Source organism: Phocoena phocoena, chromosome 18, assembly GCF_963924675.1.
Source record: "Phocoena phocoena chromosome 18, mPhoPho1.1, whole genome shotgun sequence".
Lineage (NCBI taxonomy): Eukaryota > Metazoa > Chordata > Mammalia > Artiodactyla > Phocoenidae > Phocoena > Phocoena phocoena.
Window position 1 is genome coordinate 52,047,533 of NC_089236.1, and position 21,262 is coordinate 52,068,794.

At 35.6% G+C, this 21,262-nt stretch overlaps 1 protein-coding gene across 1 annotated transcript in view; it reads right to left on the reverse strand.

The window, feature by feature from the left end:
* MYCBP2 (MYC binding protein 2) overlaps nt 1–21,262 on the reverse strand; it is a 272,456-nt gene that overhangs the window by 86,456 nt on the left and 164,738 nt on the right. Inside the window, exons 44-48 of the mRNA XM_065896124.1 lie at nt 19,638–19,687; nt 12,202–12,374; nt 10,591–10,735; nt 6,114–6,329; nt 1,013–1,068 (exon numbers count right to left, since the gene is read on the reverse strand). Of these exons, the coding sequence (XP_065752196.1) occupies nt 1,013–1,068; nt 6,114–6,329; nt 10,591–10,735; nt 12,202–12,374; nt 19,638–19,687 (640 nt within the window). The remainder of the gene's footprint in view (nt 1–1,012; nt 1,069–6,113; nt 6,330–10,590; nt 10,736–12,201; nt 12,375–19,637; nt 19,688–21,262) is intronic.

Genomic DNA, 21,262 nt, shown 5'->3' on the forward strand with positions numbered 1-21,262 from the left:
AAGCATAGAAAAACCTATTTATTGGCAAATGGCCAATTTGTTCTTATTTAACATGCTATACCTACAGAGTCCATATTTAGTTTACAAAAATCATATGCTTCCACTGAATGGACATTTTGTAACTAAAACTAAGCCAGAGACAAAATGCTACTTCCCTATTCCTAGACAAAGATACATTCTCAAAACTTCGCTATTTTGACAGAACACTTTCTAGATTGTGCATTAAAACTCTCCTTTGCATACGTACCAGAGTAAAGTCATAGTAACCTGTTAATGTCTAATAAGTCATTGATATATGATAAATACAAGTACTTATGCTGTTTCAGATTCACTTCAGAGCTTTTTCTAAATTCTATGGAGGTGGTCTGTCTAAAGTACAATCCATCTAATAAGTTTTTCCAAGCAACTGTTTTAAAAAGTACTTCTCCTAACAAGCAACTAAAATAGTAAGCCAAAAACTCTGTTTCAGAAAATCTGCTTCAATCTGGAGTTAAAAGAATTACCCAGGGGCTTAAAAATAAAGGACTTCATAACTGAAAATACAAATACAACATATACTGAAATCGCTCTGCCACTCATTAGGTGAAGGAGAGAGGGAAACAAAAAGAGAAAAAACAAACTAACTAATGTTTTACAAGCCAATTTATATACTTTTAGCTATTAGTTATTTCTTTATTACCTTAGTATTACGTAACATATTGGCAGTACTATAGTTCAATATAAATACATTCTACCTGTGAATCTACACATTATAAAACCTGTTGTAAATCTCTACCAGGGGATATGGGGATATATGTATACACATAGCTGATTCACTTTGTTACAGAGCAGAAATTAACACAACATTGTAAAGCAATTACACTCCAATAAGGATGTTAAAAAAAAAATCTCTACCAGAAATTTTTAAATCCTATATTTATTTATAGAAAATAAGGTTGGAACGCAGGGTGATCTTAGTTATAAGCAGTTGGCAACACATGTTTTGGCTACGCTTTGAGAAAATGATCCTCACCTCTTAGGAGTCGGTGATGCAAAACGCAGTTCTTCAAATGAGTAATTTTCATAAACCTTTAAGAAAGAGATGAGCAAGAATCACAAAATCATTAGAAACATTCTTAACTAATGCACTGATAGAACATTCAATAAGTGGTGCTGAGACAACTGGTTATCCATACAGGAGAAAAAGAAAAAACTCAATTACCTACATCACACCATTTACAAAAATAAATTCTAGGTGTGTTAAAGACATAGATGTAACAAATAAAACATCAACAAATTCAGAAGAAGAAAAAGATAATATGTTTTGAGCACATTAAAATTTTAAATTTCTCCAAAACAATGACACTATAAAGAAATGGCAAAGTTAAGCCTTCACCTGGGAGAAGGGGATTCGTAATTCACTTAACCTTAACGGGATATGAATCCATAATATATACAGAACAAATCAACACAAAAGACAGAAACAACACAAAAGAAAAGTGAGTAAAGGCAAGTCACTGAAGAGGGAAATCTGAAAGGCCAATAAACATTTGAAAAGTTATTCAACTAGACTGCGGATCAAGAAAATGCAAATTAAAACAACAAAATGATCCTATCCCAGTCATCAAGTTGTGCTGGTAAGAACCAAATGCTGGTGAGAACATGAAGTACCTAGCATTTTGATACATTGCTCATGGGCATATAAATTTTGGCAATATTTAATATAGCTGAAGACAGGTATGTCCTACTAACCAGCAGTTCCACTTCTAGATATATATCTTAGAAAAACTCTCGCTCATGTGCAAAAGAGGACATATACGAGGATGTTTATTTCAATACAATTTACAGTAGTGAAAAAAACTAGAAACAACCTAAATGCCCATCAGAAGAGGACTGAACAAATTATGGAACAGTAATACACTGGAATACTTCAAAGCAGATAAACTGAATGCACTACAGCTACATGACTAAACCTTAAAAACAATGTTGGACAAACACTGGCAAAGTGATGGGTACATATGGTACCATTTTTATAAATTTCTGAAAAATACACAAAATTCTAAATACTATATTCCTTATAGATTAATTTGTACTCAGTAAAATACAAAAAAATGTATCTGGGGAAGAAGAACCATTAATTACCTTCAGGACAGTGGTTACCTCTAGGGAAGGGATGGGAATGGGTCCAGGGAGAAGGGTTTACAGAGGGTTGCAATTGTACTGTTAACAATCTGTTTCTTAACAGAAATAACAAAAAGATCTGAAAGAGTTTGGTGAAATGTAAAGATAAAAATGGGTTGTAGGTACATGAAACTTGTCGCATTATTTCCAATACTTTTACATTCCTGCAGCAATTCCAAATTAACCTTTCAAGGTTCAGGTAAAGTTCTCCAATTGTTCATTCATTTCTAACTACTACTATACTTACAGCAAAGAGAAGCACACCCACACCACTCACAAGCCCCCTTCCTTCGCCCCACCCTCGCTATTTTCATGAAAGTGATTTAGAAATGACCTAGCTTCTGTCACCTACTAAAAAGTTCCAAGTGAGGAAAATGCAATTTCAGGGTAAGTCTAACAAGATTACAACGGTGTTAATAGCAGGAAAACGCAAGTTTCCAGATTCACAGTACAATGGGTTTTCTACTCCAACAATTTCCCTCAAATACATATTATTCTATTTAACAACGAAAGGATAGATCATATCTCACTTTTACATACTCCACCATATTTAGTTCACTACTGGGTAGCACACGGTATCTGTGAATGGCTGATATAAGAGAATCCCCTTTCCTGGAACGTGAATTAATATCTCAAAGAGACAGTTTGGAAATGGTATTCTGTAACTGCCTTAACCTGGGCCTCTCAGAACATTCCTGAAATACTGAATTCAGTTCTGGTAACTAGATTTTCAAAAGAAATTACACAAACCTAAGTATGTTCATAGGAAACTAAAAGAATAATTAGGGAGGTAAGGAGTTCAGAAACTAAATCTCTTAAAAAAAAGTTGAAATGAATGAGAATATTTAGCTTCAAATTCTTTAATCGTGGACAACGCATCCAAAACTCTAGCTTTTCAGTTCCTTTATTTCTTCAACCTCAATAATCTCAACTTCAACTTTGTTTCAGCCACTCGTACCAAAAGTCACAGACCTGTGATGTTACTCAGAACTGTTCAATCTCTGATACCAAAATAAAATGGCCTGCTCCATTCTCTGCCTCCATAACTCCTACCATATCTATTCTTAGATTTCTAGTCCTTCTCACCTCCTTAAATTTCTCTCTCTGAATCCACTTTTATTTTCCCTTCCAAACCAGCTGGGTTCCGCTGTCTTTTCTTTAACCACCATATGCTCAACTTCCTTCTCAGTCACTGCTCTTTTGTTGAACTATCTGGCACAAGGTCCATGCCGACTCAATCCAAATGATTATCTTATTCGAGTTCATAAGACTCACGCTGCACTGTTCACACAGGATCTTCAATTCAACTGATTCTCCAAGGATGTCTGATAAGTCTTTTCTGATCAGTTTCTCTCCATTCTCTACAATGACTATTTCATTTTTTCCCTTTGTTTCAAAATCTTGCCCCTAAGACTAATCACTCCCATCTCCAATCTAAAACATATAATCGCTGCCATAAATAATTCTTTCCTGCACAACCTACAAATTTATTAGCAATTGTATTAATTCTTTTCTTCTCCCTCTCCTGGTACAGTGAAAGATGCAATACTCCTCCTATGTACAGCCAATCCCTCCACCTGAGCAACAGATACTATTATTATCTCTTGGAGTATCTACACTGTTCCCTTCTTCTCAATTGTCTCCTCTTCAGTATTAAAACATGTCTTTCTATATTCAGTCTCAGACTGTAAAGCCTTCACTCAATCCCATTTCCTCTGTTCCTTTTTATAACCAAACACCTTGAAAGACTTATCTACATTCGTTTTGTCTTTAGCTATCTTCACTTCTTCTTCATCTACAAATTAGTCAACTGACTATGCCTCTAAAGCTGCTCCTGCCAAGATCACTGATCACTGCTAGATCCTTTTCAGGACTTCACTCTGCAGCCTAACATTGTTAACCCATCTTAAACAGCTTTCTGTGACTTTCAGGACATGGCATAAGGTAGTTGGGGGAAGTACGAAAATCAAATCTGGAATCAGACTCTCCGTCATTGTGTGCCCTTGGGCAAGTTATTCAACCTCTCTGTGCTTCAGTTTCCACATGTGTAACATGGGAATAAGAAATAGCCATTTATAGGGTTGTTATGAGGATGAAATGAGTTGCCATATGCAACATGGGGGGAAAAGTGGCAAAGGTAAGAGCTGGTGTCCTACTTTGTACTAGCCCTTTGGCTAGTATTCTTGCCAATGTTGTTGTTTCCATTTTCATTTCTTTCTTTTTTTTTAATTTATCTGTCTTGTAAATCAATATTTCTCAAAGTATAGCTTTTGAACCTGAATCATTCTGCATATTTGTTTTATACGTGAATTTTGGAACCTCTTTTCAGACCTACTGAATCTAAATCTTTGGATGGTAGGAAAATCTCCGTTCTAAATAAGTGCTCCACGGGGTTTCCCTGGCAGCGCAGTGGTTAAGAATCTGCCTGCCAATGCCGGGGACGTGGGTTCGAGCCCTGGTGTGGGAAGACCCCACATGCCGCGGAGCAACTAAGCCCGTGCACCACAACTACTGAGTCTGTGCTCTAGAGCCCACGAGTCACAACTACTGAGCCCACGTGCCACAACTACTGAAGCCCACATGCCTAGAGCTCGTGCTCCGCAACAAGAGAAGCCACCGCAATGAGAAGCCCACGCATCACAATGAAGAGGAGCCCTGGCTCGCTGCAACTAGAGAAAGCCCGCGCGCAGCAATGAAGCAATTATTTATAAAAATAAATAAATAAATTTATTTTTAAAAGAAAAATAAATAAATAAGAGCTCCAGATGATTCTGATGTGGACAAATGTTTGAGAATCACTGATATTGATGTTCCTCAGGACGCGGTCCTGGAACTTCCTTCTCCTCTCGCCACGTTAGATAGAGATCATCTGCTTCCATAATTTCATGAGTAATACAAGTACTGATGATTCTCCAATTCTTTTCTTGAGGTAAGACTGTGATCACTTCAGGTTTGTAGTTCCAACTTCTTTTTATATATCCTCACATGGATATTTCAGAGATATCTAAAACTCATCACATCAAAAGCTGGACCTGTTATCTTCCTCAACCAAAATCTGCCCCTTCTCCAACATTATCAATCTCACTACTCAAGCTCAAAGTGTGAACTCCATTTTTTATTTCCTACCTTTCTCTTTACCCCATATCCATTAGCCACTAAGTCTTAATCTATCCTAAATATCTCTTGAATCTACCCTAATTGACAACTCTCTAGTCCAAGGGATCAGTATATCTCACCAGATTAAGTCAACAGTCTCCTAAAGAGACTTAAACCAAACCATGTCTCTTGATTATCCTCCCAACTACATTCTCCATATTCCACCATGATCTTTATAAAACACAAATCTAATCATGCCATTCCTCCAACTGAAAGCCTTCAATGGCTCACCACTGCTCTCTGAAAATAGCATAATTCCTATCTTCTATTTCAAGTAACAACCATCTTGATAATTTAGACTAACATTGCCTCTAAAGATAACTAAAAAAGCTGGACAAAAAAAAATTTTTTTTAAAAATCTGTCTAAAGGCACCAAAGAGGTAAAAAGCCTAAAGAAGTAAGAAACCCAAAGAGATGAGCCTGGCATTTGGAAGAACCCAAAGTTAAAGGGGACCTAGGTAAACTCTGAATCCCTGAAGGGCTATGTCCTAGGAGTACTGGTAAATTGAAAATAGACAAGTACGTTTGCAGGAAATGAAATCCAGTTTCCAAACATCTCAATCTCTGATTGAATTAACTTGATCTACAACTGGAAACCTCTCTAGACTTCTGCCAAAAACAAATGAAAACCCTCTTTGTAGGAAAAGAACATTATCCTTAAAAAAACATTGCAAGTTTGACATCTATCAACAACTCTCTAGACCTGTGATTTGTATCTGAGTTTGAATCACTGAAATGTCTGTTAAATGAATGAATGGTGAAAAAATAAAATTTTTCTGATAAGTAAAACAAATTACCTTCATCATTGTTATGGCAATATATCGAGCCTCCTTCACTATCATTGGTTCATATGAAACATCCAACTTTGGTGATGCCAGCCCACCAAAAGTCATGTCAGTATTAGAAGGTACAGTTGTTACTGCAGGACTGCCAGGAATCCTTTGAGGTTTCTTTACTTGCTCTTGTTGTAAAGATGTTTTTTTCTGAGAAACAGGAACGGCTTTCACTTCCACCTAACCATGATATTATAAAAACCAAATGTTATTATTATATAACTGTCCATAACACATCAAAAGAAGCAATTTACACAATTGTAAACTCACAATCCTATACATTTTGTTACCACTAGTCCCTCTTGGGCATTCCTTTCAAAGATTATTTAACATTGCCAGAATGATCAAGATGGTTCCACCTCAGTAGGGATACTGAACACAGTGTAAAGGAGAGGCCTTGTTTTTGGGAATAAATAATCAAAAATATCAAAACACAAAATAAAAACAAAGGCAGCCATTAATAAAGTCCAGGAAAGGATAGTCAAACGAATCTACATTCTTGCAGGGACTAACATTAAATTATTTTATCCGGTAATTCAGGTATAAATACTTGCCAGCAATCTTCACATATTTTAAAGCACTGATCTCAATTTTAGCCATACTGTTTTGCAGAAGAAAAAGTACTCCATTGATAGGTATCTTAGAAATTAACAGCTAATAAAACAAATCTTATACCTAAAACTTAAAGATGTTTATTTACTCTGCAAAAAGAGTACTATTAGATAGTTTTGTCACCAACACAAACTATTAGAGCTAAGCAACCTATCGATAATTAAACTTTCCAACTCAGCTTCTTCAACAATAATATGGGGATATCTTTTATCTATACTTTACTGTAGAGATGCGAAGAACAGACTTCCTAAGGCATTTTAAAACACTGAAAGTATAAATTGTCTCATAAACAATATTCAGAAATACTTTCCAGAAATTATAACAAAACATTTTATTGTTATTTATTTGTTTATGCATTGGCAAAATACACTCAATCCCTAGGCAACCACAAAGTTACAAACAATTTAAATACCACTTTAGCTCTTTATCATTCTGAGAGTCACCCAAAATTTCTTCTGTTCTTTTCAGACACTACTTTTGTGGTTGGCAAGAACAGGTAATTCAACATCAAGCTCTTCACAGAAATAGAAAGGATTGCATAAAAGAAAGTGACAATATTACTTAAGTAATTGAGAGAAATGTGTAATGTCTTTACGTGTATTATTCTTATTAATGCCATTCTACGGAGCCAGCAGTTTGAGACTCTCAGTGTCTATATATAAAGTTAAGTGTAGCTAGCAAATACATTCCATTAAATAACCACAATCTTTAGTTGCGGTTATGAGAAATCAGTATTTGCGTTGATATAATGCTCTGAAAATATTAAAAACCCATCTTACATTTAAAACACAGAAGTTTAAAGATACATGGTAAAATTCTTCAGCTCATATACATTGCCACCATTAAAAGCTTTAAACTTAAATGTAATAAAAAGGAAAAAAAAGCAAACGCTTCCAAATTCTAAGACGTTTGATTTTAAATTATAGCCACTATTTTTATACGTACTATTTTGATTTAATCTTTCTTTAAACTATATTTACCCTAAGTAAATTAACAGCAGAAGTACATCTGCCTATGTTCTACGAACCTTGAAGTAAATCACTGAATAATTTCATACTCTAGGAGTACTGAGATATAAAATGATAACCATTCTGCTTTCTTTCATAAACTGTGCTTCTTTGTAAAATTTGTTATTCTTTTATTTCCGACACAATTTTCTCTTTTCATTAAATAAGATTTCCTTGGAATAATCACTTTATAAGTTAAAAAAAAAACCCAATAACACTTGCTGCTTTAAAAAGGATTCTGGATCTCACTGAAATATTACCTGCAAACCAACTTCTTTGTTCCAAATAATTGGTTATTACTACATAAGGATACTTCAATAGTTTTTGAGAAGTCTAAAATGCTCCTAAAACTTCATGTGCTATCAGGCTGAAAACAAAACAGATTGAACTAATTTTGTTTTCAGCTAATATGATAACGCGATATAATAAATTAAACATCAAGAGGTATGCAAATCACTTTTCCTAAATAGTATTTACTGGAGTTTCCTAGATACGGTTTCTAAATTAGACATAAATCTGATATGAACTTGAGCATAATGAGTAAGAGATTTAGGGCTTCTCGCCCTCAAGAAGCAAAATAGGTAGGAAAAAAAGAGGAAGTAAAGAAAGACAGATCGTGTGGCTAAAAAAAGAACCCAAAGGGCTTCCCTGGTGGCGCAGTGGTTGAGAGTCCGCCTGCCGATGCAGGGGACATGGGTTCGTGCCCCGGTCTGGGAGGATCCCACATGCCGCGGAGCGGCTGGGCCCGTGAGCCATGGCTGCTGAGCCTGTGCGTCCGGAGCCTGTGCTCCGCAACGGGAGAGGCCACAACAGTGAGAGGACTGCGTACCACAAAAAAAAAAAGAACCCAAAGAGGAGAACGAAAGATAAAGCATAAAGTCTGACTCTGAAATGTAAGATGTAAACAACCCAGGTACTAGAATGGAGTAAGAGACAACAAAGCAAGGTGGAAACACAGGAAAATACAGCTGAAGATACACTATAGGCATAACAGTATGAACATTAAAAAGAAATGAAATGTTATGCCTACCTGGAAAATGGTAACTACAACATAGTCACATGAATAAGGAACTTACTGTGGGCTCAAAGACTGGATTTAACAACTCACTACATACACTTAAGTGAGAAATTCATCAGTGAATACACAAACCCCTCAATATATTAATGTATATTGTATTGTGATCAAAACTCTGTCCTTGAGTGGAGTGATTTTTTGTATCACTTTCAGAATTACTTTTTTCTCTGTTCAGTTTTTTTCTTATAATCTGTGATGCTTTTTGCATTCTAAAGAGTAATTCTTAGCAGGCCTGAAATCACTTTGATGGGGTGTGATCTTCCTTTAAAAAGTAAGATATAAGGGAAAATATAAGAGTGCAGCATACTGTATGAATGTGTATTATGTATATTGTATGTAACTAAGAGTACATACTCTTCCACCCTATATATGTACGTTTGGGTCGTAATGCAAATCCTTGCTGGGGGTCATGGCCAAAACTTTGAAAGCCACTGGTGAAGAGCCTGATTTTTGTTGAGTATCAGGGTCAAATACTTTTCCATACAGTTTTACTTACTGGTCTTAAGACATGTGAACTATATGTCTCTTGTCTTTTTTTACTATGAGTCAAGTTAGAGGCTCCAGTGGCACTGTGCTTCTTCATGGTACAAATCAAGTAGTTGAAATAGTTCTGGGACTTCCCTGGTGCAGTGGTGCAGTGGTTAAGAATCTGCCTGCCAATGCAGGGGACACGGGTTCGAGCCCTGGTCTGGGAAGATCCCACATGCTGCAGAGCAGCTAAGCCCGTGTGCCACAACTACTGAAGCCCAAGCACTAGAGCCCGTGCTCTGAAACAAGAGAAACCACTGTGATGAGAAGCTCGTGCACTGCTGTGAAGAGTAGCCCCCGCCTGCTGCAACTAGAGAAAGCCCGCGTGCAGCAACGAAGACCCAATGCAGCCATAAATAAATAAATTTATTTATTTTTAAAAAAAAGAAGAAAAAAAGAAATGGTCCACATCAAAAAAGTCTTAAAAAAAAAAAGTAATATTGAGGTAAAATCAGCTGCTCTGTGAGTAAAAAAGATTTTGTGGCTTAATCAACTCTAAGTTCCAAACAACCAAATCACTTTGTAATACAACTTTGGGGGGCAGGGGCAGCTAGGGATTGCCTATACAAATTTTCGTTCAATATTGACTATTTTTAGAAATATAATAAAAGTTTAAAATAAGATATTTAATTAATAGATTATATCACAAAGGACTTAATATCATGCATTACAATATGCTCTGAAATGTTATTATTAATTCATGTTTCAGGGAAAAGGTATCCAAAGAACTATATCCTTCAATATAGCACATGACTAGCTCCAATCCTCACTCTTTTACAATCCAAATTTATGTATAAGTATCAATATTATATTTTAAAGCTTGTTTCAACAGTACCAAATGCAAAATGTCTTTGAGTCTTTTAAAAGATAGGTACAAGATTTTTAAATGTATTCTTTCATTGATTTATTCAGTCACTTATGTATTAATGGCCTTCCCTCTGTGTGCTTAGCACTCTTTGTACGGACACTTTCTTATCCTTCCTTGGAATCACCACAGCACCTAGCAAAATGTAAAAAAACAAACCAAAAAATAGACACCTTGGAAAGTTGAGTACTGATTAATATAAACAAGCCATTTAAGCAATTTTTTGGCTTCCTTCATTACGTATATCTAAAGAGCGTACTGCATATGGTCTCTAAGCACTTGCCATTTCTAAAATTTTATTAGTTACAACAGTCAGTACATAGTTGTCTACTAATACAATCCCAATATAATTACCTTCATGTTGGGAACGTGTACCACATCCCCATACTGGTCTTTTGTTTGAACAGTGATGGTGGTAGGCCAACCACAACGAATATCATCCTTATTCAGAATCAAAGATGTTTTCTGAGGATCAGCATAGGAATCTGGCTGAAGCCACCTAGCAGTAATGAAAAAAACAAGTAAACAAAAAACCAAACATTCATCAACATCTTCAATGATTAACATGAAACTAAGCCAAATGAATAAAACTTGTATCAAACAAAACGCTAAAATGGTATCTTCATTTCTGATTCAGTGATAATGACCACAAGTGTATCCCTTGGAAATAGTTAATGACAAATTCATTAAAAAATATGCTGAAGCATATAAGATTTCTGATGATTACAAATAAAATAGAAATAATTGTAAAATCAGGAAATTTGAAATTTTAACTATAGCTGAGTTAAAATAAGAAAATGAATTTAGGTTGCATATACTTTGAAGTCCCAAATACACTCTTTAAGGGAGGCCTGCTGAATTTGCCAACCTGAAAACCTGGAAAAGAGCAGGGTGTCTGTCAAAGCAGGGACAGAAGTGACATTCTGCTTGCTGGAGAGCAAGCAGGTTAAAAGATATGTTGTCTATCTTCTCTCTTTTTTTTTTAACATCTTTATTGGAGTATAACTGCTTTACAGTGGTGTGTTAGTTTCTGCTGTATAACAAAGTGAATCAGCTATACGTATACATACATCCCCATATCCCCTCCCTCTTGCGTCTCCCTCCCACCCTCCCTATCCCACCCCTCTAGGTGGTCACAAAGCACCGAGCTGATCTCCCTGTGCTATGCGGCTGCTTCCCTTTACACAATTTCTTAACTAGCTTCCCTTACTACCCTCTCTTCCATGTAAATTTGGCCTATTTTCTGTACTCTGTGATATCCATGCCTGAATTCATGATCATCATATCCATGATCTACATTCAAGTTGTCCTGTGAGATGAGTAATGAGTAATTCTGCCATGTGTTACATAAAAAGTCCAGAAAGATAGCACGGAGGCTGACTTAAAAGATTTTCTAAAAAAGAAAAAAAGATTTTTCTATTCTTCTCCAATCACCATTTTGGTTTTTAGAAACTAAAGAGTAATCTCTGTAGTTTTAAAATTAAAGCCAGAAAGAAGTCAGATTTCTATATTTACTAGTAAAATCACAAGTCAGCATATTTGTTCTTTTCATCTTCACAAAAAAGCAGACAGCAACAAAATAAATGAGAACTCCATAACCTCAAATGATTTAATTTAAATTCTAAATTTATATTTGTATTAATTGTAGACTTGGAAAAAAACTCAAATTAAAATAAATATAGTGATAAACTTAGGAGGTTAGTACAGATATTAAATACTACCATCAAGTACACAGACTTCTCAATTTTACCAGGTGTTCTACATATTTTTAACAACTATTATATATTTTTAAAATACTTTGAAATATTAACTACCATTTTATACTTCGGCAAGTCCAAAACACATAAACTAGATTATCTTAGGCAGCACTGTCACATCCTAACGATTCCCCTCTCATTTCTCTTCAGAAATGAAGACTGAGGCAAGCCCTGAAAGGAAGTCATTGTAGTACTTAATATACATTACCTCGCAAGCCTTCCACCACTTGATCCTGGGACACAAGCAATAAAATCATCCAGAAAGGACTGTTCGTTGCTTTGGATTTGAAGTGGTAAGTTTCCTTCTAGTGCTTCCAATATAGTTGGTGAATGAGAAAGCGCTAAACCCTTTCCAAGAATACCAGAATGGGTTTTGCACACCTGTTGGGTAAAACAGAACACTTGTATATTTTATTTTTTAAATTTATTTTATATATATATATTCTTGTATCATATAACAGACTTTTTTTTCGAATTTTATTTTTTATACAGCAGGTTCTTATTAGTTATCTATTTTATACATGCTAGTGTATATACATCGATCCCAATCTCCCAATTCATACCACCACCACCTCCCCACAACCCCGCTTTCCTCGCTTTGGTGTCCATATGTTTCTTCTGTGTCTCTAATTCTGCCTTGCAGGCTGGTTCATCTGTACCATTATTCTAGATTCCACATATATGTGTTAATACACGATATTTGTTTTTCTCTTTCTGACTTACTTCACTCTGTATGACAGTCTCTAGGTCCATCCATGTCTCTACAAACGATCCAATTTCATTCCTTTTTATGGCTAATACTCCACTGTATATAAGTACCACATTTTCTTTATCCATTCATCTGTCAATGGGCATTTAGGTTGCTTCCATGACCTGGCTATTGTAAATAGTGCTGCAATGAACATTGGGGTGCATGTGTCTTTTTGAATTATGGTTTTCTCTGCGTATATGCCCAGTAGTGGGATTGCTGGGTCATATGGTACTTCTATTTTTAGTTTTTTAAGGAACCTCCATACTGTTCTCCATAGTGGCTGTATCAATTTACATTCCCACCAACAGTGCAAGAGAGTTCCCTTTTCTCCATACCCGAGAGCATTTGCTGTTTGTAGATTGTCTGATGATGCCCACTCTAACCGGTGTGAGGTGATACCTCACTGTAGTTTTGATTTGCATTTCTCTAATAATTAGTGATGTTGAGCAGCTTTTCATGTGACTCTTGGTCATCTGTATGTCTTCTTTGGAGAAATGTCTGTTTAGGTCTTCTGCCTGTTTTTGGATTGGGTTTTTTTTTTTTTTAATATTGAGCTGTATGAGCTGTTTATGTATTTTGGAGATTAATCCTTTGTCTGTTGATTCGTTTGCAAATATTTTCTCCCATTCTAAGGGTTGTCTTTTCATCTTGTTTATAGTTTCCTTTGCTGTGCAAGAGCTTTTAAGTTTCATTAGGTCCCATTTGTTTATTTTTGTTTTTATTTCCATTACTCTAGGAGGTGGGCCTAAAGAGATCTTCCTGTGATTTATGGCAAAGAGTGTTCTTCTTATGGTCTTATATTTAATTCTTTAATCCATCTTTAGTTTATTTTTGTGTATGGTGTTAGGGAGTGTTCGAATTTCATTCTTTTACATGTAGCCGTCCAGTTTTCCCAGCACCACTTATTGAAGTGACTGTCTTTTCTCCATTGTATATCCTTGCCTCCTTTGTCAAGATTAGTTGGCCATAGATGTGTGGGTTTATCTCTGGGCTTTCTATCCTGCTCCATTGATCTAGATTTCTGTTTTTTGTGCCAGTACCATACTGTCTTGATTACTGCAGCTTTGTAGTATAGTCTGAAGTCAGGGAGTCTGATTCCTACAGCTGAGTTTTTTTCCCTCAAGATTGCTTTGGCTATTCAGGGTATTTTGTGTCTCCATACAAATTTGAAGATTTTTTTGTTCTAGTTCTGTAAAAAATGTCATTGGTAATTTGACACGGATTGCACTGAACCTGTAGATTGCTTTGGGTAATATAGTCATTTTCACAATGTTGATTCTTCCAATCCAAGAACATGGTATATCTCTCCATCTGTTTGTGTCACCTTTGATTTCTTTCATCAGTATCTTGTAGTTTTCTGAGCACAGGTCTTTTACTTCCTTAGGTATGTTTATTCCTAGGTATTTAATTCTTTTTGTTGCAATGGTGAATGGGATTGTTTCCTTAATTTCTCTTTCTGATCTTTTGTTCTTAGTGTATAGGAATGCAAGAGAATTCTGTGCACTAATTTTGTATCCTGGAACTTTACCAAATTCATTGATTAGCTCTAGTAGTTTTCTGGTGGCATCTTTAGGATTCTCTATGTACAGTATCATGTCATCTGCAAACAGTGACAGTTTTGCTTCTTTTATTCCAGTTTATATTCCTTTCATTTATTTTTCTTCTCTGATTGCCATGGCTAGGACTTCCAAAACTATGTTGAATAATAGTGGCGACAGTGGACATCCTTGTCTTGTTCCTGATCTTAGAGGAAATGTTTTCAGTTTTTCACCATTGAGAATGATGGTTGCTGTAGGTTGGCTGTATATGGCCTTTATTATGTTGAGGTAGCTTCCCTCTATGCCCATTTTCTGCAGTTTTCATCATAAATCGGTGTTGAATTTTGTCAAAAGATTTTTCTGCATCTATTGAGATGATCATATGGTTTTTATCCTTCAGTTTGTGACTATGGTGTATCACATTGATTGATTTGCGCATATTGAAGAATCCTTGCATCGCTGAGATAAATCCCACTTGATCATGGTGTATGATCCTTTTAATGTGTTGTCAGATTCTATCTGCTAGTATTTTGTTGAGGTTTTTTGCATCTGTATTCATCAGTGATATTGGTCTGTTATTTTCTTTTTTTGAAGTATCTTTGTCTGGTTTTGGTATCAGGGTGATGGTAGAATGAGTTCGGGAGTACTCCTTCCTCTGAAATTTTTTGGAAGAGTTTGAGAAGGATGGCTGTTAGTTCTTCTCTAAATGTTTGATGGAATTCACCTGTGAAGCCACCTGGTCCTGGACTTTTGTTGGTAGTAAAATTTTTAATCCCAGTTTCAATTTCATTACTTGTGATTGGTCTGTTCATACTTTCTATTTCTTCCTGGTTCATTCTTGGAAATTTATACTTTTCTAAGAAATTGTCCATTTCTTCCAGGTTGTCCATTTTATTGGCATAGAGTTGCCTGTAGTAGTCTCTTATGATGCTTTGTATTCCTGTGGTGTCCGCTGTGACTTCTCCTTTTTCACTTCTAATTTTATTGATTTGAGTCCTCTCCCTCTTTTTCTTATTGAGTGTGGCTAAAGGTTTATCAGTTTTGTTTACCTTCTCAAAGAACCAGCTTTTAGTTTTATTGATCTTTGCTACTGTTTTCTTTGTTTCTATTTCATTTATTGCTGCTCTGATCTTTATGATTTCTTTCCTTCTACTAACTTTGGGTTTTGTTTGCTCTTCTTTCCCTAGTTCCTTTAGGTATAGGTTAGATTTTTTATTTGAGATTTTTCTTGTTTCTTGAGGTAGAACTGTATTGCTATAAACTTCCCTCTTAGACCTGCTTCTGCTGCATCCCATAGGTTTTGGATCATCATGTTTTCGTTGTCATTTGATTTCTTCAGTGATCTCTTGGTTATTTAGTAATGTATTGTTTAGCCTCCATGTGTTTGTGTTTTTTACGTTTTTCTTCCCTGTAACTGATTTCTAATCTCATAGTGTTGTGGTCGCAAAAGATGGTTGATAGGATTTCAATTTTATTAAATTTACCAAGGCTTGATTTGTGACCCAAGATGTAACCTGTCCTGGAGAATGTTCTGTGTGCCCTTGAGAAGAAAGTGTAACCTGTTGTTTTCGGATGGAATGTCCTGTAAGTATCAATTAAATCTATCTGGTTTATTGGGTCATTTAAAGCTTGAGTTTTATTAATTTTCTGCCTGGATGATCTGTCCATTGGTGTAAGTGTGCTGTTAGAGTCCCCACTATTACTGTGTTACTGTCGTTTTCCTCTTTTACAGCTGTTAGCATTTGCATTATGTACTGAGGTGCTCCTATGTTGGGTGCATATGTATTTATAATTGTTATATCTTCTTCTTGGATTGATCCCTTGATCATTATGTAGTGTCCTTCCTTGTCTCTTGTAACATTCTTTATTTTAAAGTCTATTTTATCTGATATGAGCATTGCTCCTTCAGCTTTCTTTTGATTTCCATTTGCATGGAATATCTTTTTCCATCCCCTTTCAGTCTGTATGTGTCCCTAGGTCTGAGGAGGGTCTCTTGTAGACAGCATATACATGGGTCTTGTTTTTGTATCCATTCAGCGAGCCTGTGTCTTTTGTTTAGAGCATTTAATCCACTCATATTTAAGGTAATTATTGATATATATGTTCCTATGACCATTTTCTTAATTGCTTTGGGTTTGTTTTTGTAGTTCCTTTCCTTCTCTTGTGCTTCCTTCTCTTAAACTTCCCACTTAGAGAAGTTCCTGTAGCATTTGTTGTAGAGCTGGTTTCGTGGTGCTGAATTCTCTTAGCTTTTGCTCGTCTGTAAAGCTTTTGATTTCTCCATTGAATCTGAATGAGATCCTTGCTGGACAGAGTAATCTTGGTTGTGGGTTCTTCCCTTTCATCACTTTAAATGTATCGTGTCACTCCCTTCTGTCTTGTAGAGTTTCTGCTGAGAAATCAGCTGTTAACCTTATGGGATAACCTTATGGGAGTTCCCTTGTATGTTATTTGTTGTTTTTTTCCTTATTGCCTTTAATAATTTTTCTTTGTCTTTAATATTTGTCAGTTTGATTACTGTGTTTCTCAGCATGCTCCTCCTTGGGTTTATCCTACCTGGGACTCTCTGTGCTTCCTGGACTTGGGTGGCTATTTCCTTTACTATGTTAGGGAAGCTTTCAACTATAATCTCTTCAAATATTTTCTCAGGTCCTTTCTCTCTCCTCCTTCTGGGACCCCTATAATGCGAATGCTGGTGCATTTAATGTTGTCTCAGAGGTCTCTTAGGCTGTCTTCATTTCTTTTCATTCTTTTTTCTTTATTTTGTGCCGTGACAGTCAATTCCACCATTCTGTCTTCCAGGTCACTTATCTGTTCTTCTGACTCAGTTATTCTGCTACTGATTCCTTCTAGTGTAGTTTTCATTTCAGTTATTGTATTGTTCATCTCCATTTGTTTGTTCTTTAATTCTTCTGGGTCTTTGTTAAACATTTCTTGCATCTTTTCGATCTTTGCCTCCATTCTTTTTCCGAGGTGCTCGATCATCTTCACTATCATTATTCTGAATTCTTTTTCTGGAAGGTTTCCTATCTCCACTTCATTTAGTTGTTTTTCTGGGGTTTCATCTTGTTCCTTCATCTGGTACATAGCCCTCTGCCTTTACATTTTGTCTACCTTTCTGTGAATGTGGTTTTCATTCCACAGGTGCAGGACTGTAGTTCTTCTTGATTCCGCTGTCTTCCCTCTGGTGGATAAGGCTATCTGAAATTTGTATATTTTAAAATATAAAACTTTAATTTCATGAATTTTTTTGTATTTGCACCCAATTTTAGATAGGCCTTTCTGGGGAAATAATTTTCTTCCCATGCCCCAGTGCTCCTTTAGCCTATAAAGTAGAAAACTTTCAGGAGGGAAAAACTTGGGATATTATTTCCAGTGTCTTTCTTCCCACAAAAAAGAAGTGATTTATCAGAGATCTGCATGCTAGATGCAATGGTGCATCTCCTCCCATTCCAGCTTTCTACATGTGCCACATCCCTCTTTGTCAGGGCCAGGGCTCCCTTTCAAAGACAGCTGTAAAGGTCTCCCTCTTTTTGTGTCTCCATTACTGGTAGCTATCCTGGGTACGTTGTGTTTGTTCTCTTGGGCAGGTGGGTACCAAGGTCTTGACTTGGGCAAAAAGTAGATGGAAGTCTGACTGTGGCTGCACATACACTGCATTAGCCTGTGTAAGCCTTATTAAAGTTAAGAAAAAAAGGCAGATAAAACTGAAATTTTAGTTCTCACCTATATGAGAAGCAAGCCTTATATTTTGGAAAGACTTGCTTTAAGGGCTAAAACTCTAGAAAATTTTTAATGACCATATAATAAATTTCAAAACATAATAGTTTTCATAGAGAAGGATTATATTTCCATTTCTATCAATTTCTACCACAAGTAACTTGTGCATTCTATAAGCCACGCAATTTCAAAGTCGTAATCTTTAAAGTCAAACAGACTTGAGGTCAGATCCGGACTCTGGACAAGCTATTGCTGTGTGCTCTCGAGCTAACAAGTTACTGACCATTCCTGAATCAGTGAAATGTATAAACTGGTGATCAAATGATATCTCTTTCGTGGTTATTATAAAATTTAAATTAAATAACACATTTAAATGCCCACCATCTGCCTAACAAGCAGTAGGTGTTACACCATCACAGTGACAACCCTACATGCCAAAACGGTGGGTAATTTGGGAAATCACTTTTCTCTTTACAGGGGTACGATAAAGACCTCTTTATATCTGGCCTAAATGACATTCTATAAGCCGTAATAATCCCTGTAATGATAATATGAGGTACTTGATGGTTTTCCTTAGCTAGAATGTTATCTGACACATAGTATGTTTATTAAATATTTTTTAAATTAATTTTTATTTTTTGTATCTTAAGATACAGAGATTTAACTTTTTTAAAAGAAAAAAAAAACAAAAGCTGGTGGATTTTTAAGACACAGACATTTCTTAACATTATTGAGGACACCATGACTCCCTATGGTTAGAGCACAGTGATCAAGATCATGGACTTTGTCACCAAACTGCTAGAGGTCAAATTCTAGCCCAGCTGCTTACTAGCTCTGTGATTCTGGGCCAGGTACTTAAGTTCTCTGTGCCTCAGTTCCCTTACCTGTAAATAAGAGTCTCTAATTCATAGGGTTGCTGTGAGGACTAAGTTAAAAATATGAAAAGTGTTTGGAATAGTAAGTGATAAAGATAAGATCAAATAAATGTTTGTTTTTATTATTACTGCTGTGATCAATTCATTTCAGAAAATAAATAAAATATAAACCACTAACTCTAAGTATTGATATTAGAAGACCTGGATATTAGACTTTATCTCCCAGTTAGCTGAATTCTTAGATAAATCACAAAACGTCTCTGAACTGAAGTTATTATAATTGTAAGATACAAGAGAAAATACTGACCTCAAAGTGTAATTGCAGAAATAGACAAATAACGTCAAAGACATGGTAAACTATAACATGCTCTACAGATGTTATTTAAATTACTATTACTAACAGCTTTTTCCCCCTTTTTCTAACTGGTCAATAAAACTTCTTTCAAGATCCAATTTAAATGTCCAACGCTGGGCAAAGCCTTCCCCTGGACCCTTGGCACTTGGTAGCTCTTCTTCCTCCAGCAGGGCTTTCGCCTTACTCCAGAGTTAACACCCACCACACAGTACAACAGGGGCTCATGTGGTGGGTCTCTCCAATCAAGGGGAGAAATTATGAGTTATTTATCTCTATAACTGCCAATTATGGAATGAAATACTTCATGAATGAGTGCTATGTTCAAGAAAAATAAGGTTGATCTGAGTGAAAATTCTGCTTAAAATTAATGTACAAAGTTTACCCTTACAATTATCAGGACAATACCTGTAATGCAGCCTCTTCAAGAATTTCAAGGTCTTCTTCTAATTCATTACCTGTTGTGTAAATGAAAAGGTTTACTAAAATATATTCATCCTTAGTTTATCTTTCTAGTCTTCTGTATTCATGACATCTTTCCCACAAAGTTGATATTCCAAATTGAAGAGAACTATTATCATTCTGGATAAATCTCAGTGGTTTAAATTTTCAAATGCTATTTTCAGTGTGAATATAAGCTGTAATTCTCAAGACAATACTCAAAAAGCAACCATCAAGGGATTTTCAAAAGATATATACTATATTTATGTACACAAATGTGTATTTTTGACTTTAGCGTATTTACTTTTAGACCAAAAAAAAAAACAAAAGAAAAATAAGGGAACTGAATTTTCAGAATCTGAGCCTTTCTAATTTGGTTATATTGTAGAAGAGCTTTACCTTTAGTAAACAACAGTTACTTAGAGGAAAATGTAAGATAGTGACTGTATTCTCTAGCCATTTTCTCCTTTACTGCTTTATGTAGAATATATTTTATTTATTGAATTTTCTTTGATAGTTTAATTAATTCATAAAATATTAATACTAAAGTAATACATATTCAAAGCGAAATATTCAAAGTATGCAGAAGTGTAGAATGAAAAATTCTGCTACCACTCCCTTCCAAAGATAAAGAGTGTCAACAGTTTCTCACGTATTGTTCTAGAAATTTTGTGTGCAAATAATGTGTATGTACATATGTGTCAACGTACACACATGTGTACATTGTGGGTACATACACATATATTTATATACTTACAATATAATGTTCACAAAAATGGGACCCTCTGCTGCAGCTTGCTATTCTTAATTAATATAACTTGGACATCTTCCTTGGCCAGGACATAGAGGTCTACTTTTTTGTTGCTGCTTTTTAACAGGCTGCATACATTCCTACTGTATGGACTTACCATTGCTTATTGAACCAGTTCCCAAATGACAGGCATTTTGGTTGCTTCTAGGTTTTATAATCACAAATAGTGCTATATTAATCTATCTTACAACATACCTTTTTTGAGTATTTGTGCAAGTATGCATAAAAAATTGCTACATCAAAAGCTACATGCATGTAAAATTTGAATAGCTGTTGACACATCTCCTTCAAAGAGGCTATGCCATTTTCCCTCATATGAATAGAACACAGATGTCTCATTGTCTCATTTCCTCATCATGTGTCAACACGAAGCAGGAACAAGGGAACAGAGAAGGGTGGAAGGGAGCAGGAAGAGGAGAAGGATTAGATAGGGAAGAAAGGAGTAAAGAAAGAGAAGGGAAGAAAGAAAGAATAAAGTGGGAAGGGTAGCCCCAGAGGGAGGAGATACAGATGCACTTTTGGAGGTGAGAATTGGGGAAATACAATAATAATGCCTTTTATTCCCAACTACTGTAAAAATAAAATGTTTGACCATGGATAAACATCATAGAATTAGTAAATATTTTAAGCCTTATTTTCAACTTTACAACTCTGATAATAAATCAACTCATGTATCACACAATTCCGTATCCTAGAAATAGGTACTCTTTGGCCATTGCCTCATTTCTCTGTTGTGCATCACATGAAAACTCTTCTAAAGAGCCATCTACGTTCAACCTGA